Below are 11,506 nucleotides of genomic sequence, written 5' to 3'. Positions count from 1 at the left end.
ATATATAAAAAATAATGACCACTGAATGGTTTTTCTGGTACTATGTTCCTTTGAGGGATTAAAGGCCAACGACATATATATATATTAGTTGGTGACATGATTTAATTGTTCCATTTATTCCTATATTGAGAGTTTGTACCATAGTTAGACTATAATAATTTTATGTATTAGTTTTTAAATGTGTTGACATAGTTTGTCACATTATAAATGTTGTTAGCTAGTTCTGGAAACTTGTTATACAATTGATCAATTACGATTTATTTCGGAATTGTATATTTTTATTATATATTTCCATTACTGAATCCCTGGCGTAAAAGATGAAAAAATTCCTATTGTCTTTCTTACAGGTCATCTCGCCTATAATCATACACCCCGTCTGTTTCACCTCACCAGTGTCTCAGGGACTTTCACGTCTACTGAAGTTCAGTGCACATTCTATAGTACTAAGCGTGTTTGTCCATATCCTTTCTTGCAATCCGAGCTTTACAATGCAACTCAGCCAGGTGAGCTATTTTAAAGTGTTTTTATAATGTAATTATAAAAAAAAAGTGTACACTACTTGTGTTTCATGGCCTGTAAAAATCAAAAGTTTCTATGTTTATCGAATCTCAGAAAACTAAGAAAAATCTAGAAATGTTTGGGAAAAGTTCTGAAGTTCAAATATATTATAATTATTCTATTTGTAATTTTTGATGGTAGTTCACTGAAAACCCATAATAGAGGGCCAGTAACATTTGTAAAAACTTATTCATGATGTTAGAAAAACACGTAGGTTCAAGAAGTCTTGATAGAAATTCATAAATCCCTATAACCTGAGCACTTTCAAAAGGTGGACCTTTCTTCTTCAGGGGCAAACTGGAAATGGTGGTATAATTGAATGAGATATATATATATAAAGGGAGTTTATTGATGTCATGAAGGCCATTTGTTTTTCCAGGAAATGTTTAGTCTATTTCTCTATGTACTGTTGTAAGCATCTCATTTCCTGTACGGTGTAGCCGATGGTGAGGGTGTATGTGAAAATGGTGTTGGGGATATTTTACTTTAGAAATGGATAAATATATGTATATTTAAAACTTTACTTAAGTGTTTAAGTAAAATAAAGGTGACACCTGGAGACTGATTGAAAATTATATGTTGTGCTAATCAATTTATAAAAACAGGTATGGAAAATTATCTTAAATAGATAGTAAGGTTTTGGAAATTCGGCATTTACATTACATGAAAATAAATAAGCAAAGAATAAAAATTATTTTTCTGACAGAGTTGAAACCAGTGAACAGAGATCACTGATTCCAGGATCTAGATTAATTCCAAAAGGTTGAACACTGTTAAAATTAGATTATTGTCAGACTTATTGTGTTTTTTTCTTAACAAATAATAAATTGGATCTTATTTATCTTTCTTCATCAAAGTACAAAATGTTGGTGATGAGAAAAAGATACAATGTTTTAAAAAAATATATGCTTTTATGGCTTTTCAGCTCTCTTTCTTTTTGACAATGAGCATGAAATGTTCCTATGGCAAGGCTGGTGGCCAGAAGGAGATGAAGAGAGTGAAAATGTTGTCACGGGTTCAGCAGGACTGAGGTGGAACACTGAAAGGAGATGTGCTATGGAGACAGCACTACATTATTGCCATGGTTAGTTACTTGGTATTCTATATGCATTTTCATAGAGATTTATTTTCAAAATCATCTGTTTGTTATGCTTTATGTGTGAATTCCTATTTTGTCTTTTTTTAGCCATGCAAGTTACAGTGAAATAGCTAATTCCTAAAAAAATGAGCTTTTTTGACTGTAGGTGAGAAGTTTCACTTGTACTATTTTTTTTTACTCACACACTTATCTTTAGGGCTGGCATAGCCTGGTGATTAGGTGCTTCACTTGCAATCTGGGGGTTGTGGGATAGAAACCCATCCCCAAACATGTTCACCCTTCCAGCCATTAAGGAGTTATAATGTGATAGTCAGTCTTACTATCCATTGGTAAATTTCTGTATCGTGTTGGGCCTTTTTTCTGTTTCCATAGTATACTGTTTTCCTTTGTTTTATGGTGTTCTTGAGTTCTCTTTTTATATTTATTTTTTTGAGAATCTTCGTTTGATTTTCTGTCTGTTCATGATATTTTTCCAAGTCTTCAGAATATTCACATTTCAAACACTTCCAACTTTTTTGGTGTACTTTTTTTATTGATTGTCCAAGTCTCTGCACCATGCAGCATTGTTGACCGTATGTAGCATTTGATGATTCTCATTTTTTTAGTGGGAGTTTTATTTTTCTTGACTTTGGAACTTGTTTAGCATTGTTAAAGGCAGTTTTTGCATTTCGCTATTCTTATTTCTTCTACACATGTGCCATCTTCTGTAATTGATTGTGTAAGATAAGTAAATCTTTTAACTTGTTCTAGTTCCTCTCTGTTTATTATTATTTTAGATTTGGCCTTTTGTTTCTTCTTGCTGATAACTATTGTTTTTGTTTTCTTAACATTAATTTTCAATTCATATTCCTCACTTTTTATATTAGTTTTATCTACAATTGTTTTGTTGCATTATTTTGGATTTTGAGCTAATAGCACTGTGTTATTTGTATATCTTAGATTATTTACATTCATGCCATCTATGATTAATCCTTCCATTCCTTCTACATCTCTGAAGATCATTCTCTGAAGTCACTATTGTTAGCTTATACACAAGATAGTACACCTTGTTTTGGGGGGTTAAAAAAATTATTAGCACTCTTATGCATAGTATATTCACTAAAATCTTTTATTAAAATTAGAAAAGTTTTCACTTTAAAAATGTTTCCAACAATAAATGCTTTTATAATGAATTTACCACTCATTGACTGTTGTATAGAATAAAATTAAAATATACCAATGTAACATGATAACAGACCTAATATAATCCACCAGAACTTATCCAAAGTAATGGTCCAGCAAAACCTCAGTACAGCTGATAAAAATGTTTATTCAAAGACCTGTGAGTTTTATAATTGTCAGTTTGAAGTCAACATTAATACAGCTCTTCTTCCTTTTTTCTATATTGTAATTTTTTACTTACTATTATTATCAAAAATCTGATAAGCATATATACATATTTCATATAATTAATATTATTTTAAATTCTTGAATTATGTCAGGTAATGATGTACCATTCCCAGTGAAATTATATTTAACAATGACAAATCAAAACGAATTTCATAAGCCACAGTTAAACAGTTCAAAGAATTAAACATTAAGTTTTATATAAAATAAAAACAGACATCTTGTTTGTTTAGCTGTTTTTTGTAAGTTATTGTATTTTGCAGACAAGAAGTAGTTTCTAATGAAGTGTATTAGTTCATATAGAAATAACATGAATTGCACTAGATTTGGATATACATTAACTGTAATAAATGTTTCATAACACTGTGTTTTCTCTCTTAAATCAACAGAGAAGAATCCAGAGAATCCTCCAAAAGCATTTATTGTCTCAGCTGGACTTGAGCCAACACTTTTTACAAATTTGTTCTTAACATGGGAACAGAATGATGATGTAGCATTAATAAACATCAAAGTAAGTTTCTAATATTAGTGGTCTTAAAATCTAGTAGTGAATAAGTAACTGATATTATAGACATAATAAAATATTGTGATACTGAATGTCAAGGTACGTTTTTGATGATAGAAATAAAATATTCTATTACTGAACTTTGGTAGAAGATTTTGGTGCAAGAAATTGGCAAATGATCTCATTGCTAAACTGAATTGCAGTATGACAAAATGATGTTACAGTGAACATTAAGATAGATATCTTAAGCAAAACTTGAAACATGATACTTCAGGAACAAATGATTAGTTTAACTCACAAATATATTTGATATTTTAATCTATTTTGTTCCCTTATTACTTTGAGCCTACTAAGAGTTTTTCTTAATAAGAAAAGTATATTTGACATATCATCATCACCATGATTTAAAATTTATAGCATGTTCAATTTTTTTTTTTTTTATTCTGTTGCAAATAGTGATGTAATAAGGAATATCTGAGGTGAAACTGACACATATCGTAATGTACATTGCTTACTAAACAGTAGTTACAAAAGTTTAAATACCTTGTCAGGTAACAAATTTATGAATTTACATGATGAATAATTTGTAATTAGAAAATAGTGTTAAAATTTAGAAACCCGTGAAACAAAATGACTTGAAATTTTGCATATTTGCTCATGATCCCCACAAACATAGTCAGTATTGAAGCCCCTCCTCTAGTGGTGGATCAAGAGGGTTTGAGGTAACTCAAAGATTGACTCTACTTAGTTACATGAAAATTGACAGACAAGAACATATAATTAGTTACTGAAAACAAGGTGTGGAAACGTTTTTGTATGAATGTTGTTTCCTATGACTTTTTCATGTTTCATGGGTAATTTCCTAGTAATGATATGATAGTAGAAAAAAAAATGTCATGGAATATCATATGTCTCTCTTATCTGTTAATTTCTTGTCATAGTAAAATGTACTAGTATCAAATGGTAATATATTTGGTAACATAGTCTAATAAAACTTGATTGATCTGTAACATAATTTTGAATACATCTTCTTAAAATAACTAAGTTGATTTATGGTGTCCTAAATAATGTGGACTAAATTGGGTATGTTAAATAAGCACTGCTATTAAAATAATTTATTCAAAAGAAAAGATAAAAGAACTTTACCAGCACAAATAGGTTTCAACTTCTTAGTATGGCATTATTTATTCAATTTGTATCCATTGCATACCTGAAAGGATGGCAAGAAACCAGGTGAAATGCTGCTTGTCCAAGAAGTCTTGGCTAAGCTAACCCGCACACGGTATACTCTGTCTGAGCTCCAGAAGCGTCCATTACCAGAAGGTGTTGACCCTTCACGAATTGAATCATATTTGACTGATAAGGATTTTGAGGTTTGTTATTTAAAATGTTCAGATCAGTAATGTTTCCACTTGTCAGTCAATATACAGAGTTTGCATTTATATATATATTGTAAAAAAGAACTTAATTACAAAAATATTAATCATAACAGTACTTTTTTTCTCAAGTTCTAAATGGTTTTACTCAGGGACTATTTGATGTTTTTACAACCCTTTTTTTTTATCACTAAGTGCTCATTTTAAACTATTCAGTACTACTAGAATTGTGTGTGGTTTAGTGGTTAATGTGCTCAAACTGTGAATCCAAGGATTCGTAATTCATGGCCCAATATGTTCCCATCATTCACTCAGTCAAGAACAGTCCAAGAGTTTACAGTGGGTGTGCTGTTTCCTAGCTGGCTTGCCTATAATCTACCAGTTCTAAATTAAAGAAAGCTATGCACAGATAGACCTTTGTTTAATTTTTCTTAAATTAAACAAGAACCAGTTGCACTAGGAGTTCACTAGAAATTAGTTGCTAATAAATTTTCTATTTAAATGTTTAATCTATTCTTACATTAAAATAAGAAAATACTTTTTAACTATTAGCTCGTGTATTGATTGGAATGTGTTTTTGTATAGGACTGGAGTGATTTTTCAGAAGCTTCACAAATAACAAGTTTTATAAATTTTCTGGATTAACATAAAATGGCTTTTATAGAGATTGCAAAACAAATCTGTTGTAGATACAATTTTCTTTGTTCATTATATACTTAATTTTGATGGTTAAATATTTTGTATCATGTATTTGTTATTGTATATGCTTTCCAATGTTTGATGACAAGAAATTATAAATTTGTAGAGGGTGTTACAAACTCCAGTTTTTGAAGAACATTTGGAAATATTTTTATGATGTTAGTGAAGTGTTCTTTAAAGTTATTTAAACAGGAAAGTTTAAATTATATTTTCTCTTGCAGGATATTCTTGGAATGTCTAAAGAAGAATTCTACACCCTTCCACCATGGAGACATTCTGAACTAAAGAAAGTGGCTGGGCTTTTTTAGATAATCTGTGATTTTTTCATGAACTTCTGCCAGGTTTTAAAGTCAAAATTCCAGCATTGATAATGTGGCTTTCAGCAAAGCTGGATCTTTGCATGCATTTTTGAGGTCTTGAATGATACAGTTGTACTTAAAATTATTACAAATTTTGTGTCCACAAGTCTCATAATACTGTCTTCCTGGTTATAAACAAAATGGCAATATGATAAAATTTTGAAAACTGCAAAACAAAAAGGTGCTTAAGATGTGTAAACTGTAAATTTATTATTTAATTTTTTGTCTTATGACATTTTTAAAACATGTTCAACATTTCCTTCTGATATTCTCCATACATTATTTAATTTTTTTTTTGTAACATTATCATTTTGTTACACTTTCTTTTCAAACTTTTCTCATATTTGAAAATTCTGGAGCTGCATTTAGGCTGTGTGTTGCAGTCAAGTTATGCCAAGATTTTTTCATAAATTAGAAATGTGTTTACATTTTGCTCTATTTTTGCGACATGATATGTTGCAAAACATGATGTATATTAAAACAAAGCTTTGAATGTATTAACACTGTGCAATTAACACGATGTGAATATGAAACTAGCTGTAAGAAGGTATAATTTTAGTGTTGTATATGTATTTTCAGAGCCTAAAAATGCATCTTTCATATACTAATAGATACCCTTTAACAATTAATAAAAGTTACTGTTAGGTGGGTCTGAAACCATCTTTCAGCATTTGTTTGTACAGCCAAACATCATAGAAATTGAAAGGTAGTTTATTTCTCAGAGGCTATATAAATATAAAATTAGATTATTTTATTAACACTATACTTGTACTAATTTAACTTAAAAGTAACATCTAGTTAGAGAGGAAGGCATTGTGTAGCTAGTTTTTCTGTTCATTAGACTTCAACTCTTGAGAAAGAATGCAGCATTTACAGAATCAATTTATAGTGAACCCGAAGTGCCTTGTGAAAGGAACAACTTTAGATGTTATTGTGTAGTCAGTGCCTTTGCTAAACTTTTCAACACTTAAATTCCAGTGTCTTTCTCTCAACAGAAGTGCCTACTGTTACTCCATAGTGGTGATAAAGTTACTTATATTAAATTATGAAACACTGGTATTGTTTCTCCCATTTTATAATTACACTTAATGATTACTGATAGCTGAGTTTACAAATCTCTAATTTAAGAACTGTGCTTATATTAAATTGCTTTAAGTATTAGAGAATATTTGTTGCATTTGTATATGTGATTGCTGTTTACATTCTGAAAATGAATAGCAGTTCTTTTATGTTATTGAATTAATAAAAACGTGCTTCAGATGTCTTTTTATAGAACTTTTTTTTAATGTATGTATAAAATGTTTTAGAATACCCTGCTTCTCCGATTTTAAATATGTTGATTGATTTCAATGTTGGAAAAATTGTGTGGCACAGAGAGATAGAAAAAAAAAGGTTGTTAAAAAATTTAGTCTAAGCGATAATTGTGTTTAATGTTTATATTTAAATAGTCACAGCGTTTCCCTTACAAGGTGCTGGTAGTGTGCTTGTGTCTGTTTGCCAATATTAAAAATGTACAGAGAGATTTGGACAATAGCTTAGTGTGGTTGTGGTTTATTTTTCTAATTCAGTCATGAACATTAAAAGTTTTAATAAAAAATTATAAATATTTTAATCACTAGTTTCTAAAAGTTTTGAATAGTTAGCAACATCTTAAAATTCTGTACAGCAACAGTCTTTGGAGTTTTTGTAACATACAAGAATAATTTAATGGCATGAATAATTTATTTTTCTAGAGTTAATATTTTCGTTTTACAAGATACTTCCATCATTCATGCTGTAGCACTTGCAATAAGACTGATGTATGACTAAAATATTTGACTACTGTTTTATATGATGGCTTAGGTTGATAATATGCAGAAATCATATTGTAGCTCTTAAAACATCAATGCATAGGAAGAGGTTAGAAAAAGGAGATAAAAGGGTCATTTAGATATTTTAATTAAATGCATTAAAACTTTTTTTAAATGACACAAGTTTTGCAAGTTATTAGGTCTTATATACTGATAAATGTTACATACCTTGTATAACATTCATAATGTCATTCAAAAATACATGCATATTTGATGACATACAGAGGATGGTAGCTCACATGGTAAATTTTCTGTGTCTAAGATTTCATCAATTACTTGTCATCATTTCAAGAATCAAAAGGTAGTAAGTTTCCTAAAAATAGTTAAAGAATACATAAATACTTTACGCTGGATTAATTTTGTAACTCTAAAAGTATAAGCACTAGAACTTGTTAAAATTTTAGAAATAATTACACACTTTTTTCTTACAAAAAACTAATATTAAAGTTCAATATACTGAACTAATGGTTTTTAATTTTGTATGGAATCGAAAGAGGTAATCATTTATTATTTACATAGCTTTGTAGGGTAAGAAACAAGACTGAAATTTAGTTATAATATTATAAATTTTGGTAAGGACTAAACATAAAGTATTCAGATGACTGAGTATGTCATATTCATGCTATTCCATACAAAGATGTACTGGTCAAGTGGCTGGACTCAGGATCTGTGTGTTTAGAATATTGAAACAGTTGCTTGGAAACCATTGTCCTCAAATACTAGATTAATTATGGAAGTAAGCAGGAAGGGGTGGTGTGTTTTGAACATGACAGCATTATGGTGAAATTTTTGAAATAGAAACCTCAACAGAGCTATTGTAAAGGTGTGTGGTCATCAGATAGAGCACGACTGGAAGTGGTTAAAAAGATTATAAAAATATGGTAATGCTCTTAAATCGTTTTAATGTAACATACTCAACTTCTGTATAGGAAAATAATCAGCATCTATAGCATAGGTGGACACATATTAGCATGCAATTATAATGAGTTGATGAACAGATCTAAATTACCCAATGCACAGTTTATAGGTGTCAATTTTTATCTTAGTTAAAATTCTGTTTGATTGGGACTAACATGGTAATTTCACAAAACTTATAAAATTTACCGTTTGGCTGTGAGTAGTCTTTCTATTAAAATACTGTTCGACAAATTTTTCGGAACCAATCACTAACAAATTTATATCTTCACACATTTTAACATAGCCTAGCTTTAGTTTGCATCAAGCTGTGTTACTGGGTAATATATGGCACAAAATCAAAATTGTGCAGTTGTGAAAAATTCTTAACATTAGCTTCTCTCGTGTATGGTGCATTTAGGATTAAGTAAGCAAACACGAAATAAAAGCTGAATTAGGATAGATACAAGAAGTGAGGAACAGAACATCATTTTCAGTAGTTTAATTGCACAGTCTTCTTAGGCCTATTCTTCATTTCTTATTGCAACATACCTAACATTTTCTTCTTTAAAATATAATTGCATAACTGAAAAGATGTTCAAATTCATAAGCATCAAAACATAATAAGGTTAAGGCTGCGCTGGACGGAAAGTATAGTACCTGTAAACGACTCGGCCATCCATTTATAATTACTATACTTACATAGGTATTTCTCAATTTTGATATCCTTCAGTTAGAATGCACCAAATGTTTTGCTAGAGCTGAACCAATCCTTACCGATTTAGAGAATGAAAATCACAGAAAAAAAGGGCGTTCTCCAAGATTGGAATTTTTAATTGAATAAGTTGAGGTAAAACGTCAGGTCAATGACTGGAAAACGAATAAGTAAATAAATATATACGGTGGTAAAATATTTTGAATTCGTATTTTTCTCTTCACACACACGTATTTTTATTCAGCTTTTTTATATTTTACTTCGAAACGGAAAAGCTTATTTCCAACCTGAAAAATGAACACTTCCAGTTTTTCAGAAAATTGATCTTCCTTTCCACCGTCTCCCAGATAATCGACGCAAAGACTAAATCTATGAAATTTTGATGTATTTGAACAGGTTTTTATTTAGCTGGTGGAACTAAAGGACCGTGGACAGGATTCGGCGATTATCAGATGGCAGATAAGGTAAATTATTTAAAAGTCGTGACTGTCTACATTTCCAAGAACTAGGAAACAGCTGCCAAACAGATTATTTAAATATATTACAAGGAATTTCATCCAAAACGCCCTTCAAACATGAAAAAAGTCGCAATAGTTACTTTTGAAAAAATATTATACACGTATAATGGCAAGTGGAGAATAAAACGAAAAATATTATATATGTGTGTAATGGCTTGTAAAAATAAAAACTTCGTTAAGGCGTAATGTTATATATTTAGGTAAGCTAAATTCAAAAACCATTTACAATGTTCCTGTGAGTTTTTATGCGAAAGATTATTCTATTAAAATAGAAACTTTAAATGTTGTTCTTCAAGTTTATTCTTTATGCTGTGTACACACTATTTGTTAGAGGAAAACCTTTCTTACAGTTTTCTCCCAGCGTAATTTGCAGATGTTATATTTAGTTAAAGAAAGCAAAGGTTTTTCTGTGTGTTTCTTTTTTTTTTTATCGAAGTACGAACTTCAGGCGAGCGCGGCCCAGCGGCTATCGTGCCAGACTGGTTCCGTGGTTCGGTACCAAAACAATAAAAAAAATCGCGGCTAACACTTTGGTGTCGTGGGTGCGTTATAAGAGTGAATGTCAAATCCCACTATTCGATTAGTGCAGGCCACGAGTTGGCGGTGGGTGGTGTTGTCTAATTACCTTCCCTCTAGTATCACTTCCAAGTTGGGGACGGCTAGTGTAAATAGCCCTGGAATAACTTTGCGCAAAATTTAACAAAACAAACAGTTTTGGGGAAAAATGGCAAAATAAACACCACATGTGGACAAGAGATTGACAAATGGTGATTATATGTAGTATTTTATTTAAGCGTAAGGTGTTTTTTATGATCTTAGCTAATTTATTACATCGCAAAAGAACCGGCTAATATTATTAAATGTAAGGTTTTAAGTTTCTTTCTCTTTACAGAAAGTGAATAAAGTATCAGTATCATTTTATGGAGCTAATGATGATATGAAAGTTTTCGTAGTCCAACGACTGTATAGCGCCTATCAGTCTGTAAAATGACTCACTGGTGGTAACTGCTAGTGACTGGTAAGGCAGGTAGTTTTGTTTGTTTGTAATTAAGCACAAAGCTACACAATGGGCTATCTGTGCTTTACCCACCACGGGTATCGAAACTCGGATTCTAGCGTTGTAAGTCCGCAGACATGCCGCTGTGTCACTGGGGGACGCAGATAGTTTTACATCAATAAATGTTTCTCAACCAGCAGTGAGTAACATTCTATAGCGACAAATGTTGATTTGGAAGAAAATTAGTAACTCCTGTTCTAAAGAAAATCAGTTGAAAGATAAAGACCAGGTCGATATCAATACACAAATACGAAAACTCGAGATTATTTGAACGACTAAGTTTGAATTTACTGTAAAAGCGGTAGCTATGTAAGTTGTAATGTATTTTTTGTTGTTGTTTAAAAAGTACGAGTGAAGATTTATATAACATGCAATAAATTAAAAAATAAATTTGAGTAATGATAGGCAACTGCTTTAAGAGAATTATATTATACAGCTTAATTACTAGCTACACATTCACCACTAGATAACACCGATTTACAAAAATATG

General features: G+C 30.7%; 1 protein-coding gene across 4 annotated transcripts in view; it reads left to right on the top strand.

Annotated features, from left to right (window-relative positions):
* LOC106461270 (supervillin-like) overlaps positions 1-7,515 on the top strand; it is a 150,000-nt gene extending 142,485 nt beyond the window's left edge. For all 4 annotated transcript variants that reach the window (XM_022388138.1, XM_022388137.1, XM_022388136.1 and 1 more), the window contains exons 30-34: positions 348-503; positions 1,484-1,642; positions 3,433-3,554; positions 4,766-4,921; positions 5,845-7,515. In XM_022388138.1, coding sequence (XP_022243846.1) covers positions 348-503; positions 1,484-1,642; positions 3,433-3,554; positions 4,766-4,921; positions 5,845-5,931 — 680 coding nt within the window. In that variant the 3' untranslated portion in view covers positions 5,932-7,515. The remainder of the gene's footprint in view (positions 1-347; positions 504-1,483; positions 1,643-3,432; positions 3,555-4,765; positions 4,922-5,844) is intronic.
* The last annotated feature ends 3,991 nt before the right edge of the window (positions 7,516-11,506 follow it).

This window comes from Limulus polyphemus, unplaced genomic scaffold, assembly GCF_000517525.1.
Source record: "Limulus polyphemus unplaced genomic scaffold, Limulus_polyphemus-2.1.2 Scaffold925, whole genome shotgun sequence".
In the NCBI taxonomy this organism is placed as follows: domain Eukaryota; kingdom Metazoa; phylum Arthropoda; class Merostomata; order Xiphosura; family Limulidae; genus Limulus; species Limulus polyphemus.
This window is presented reverse-complemented; position numbering and strand designations above follow the sequence as displayed.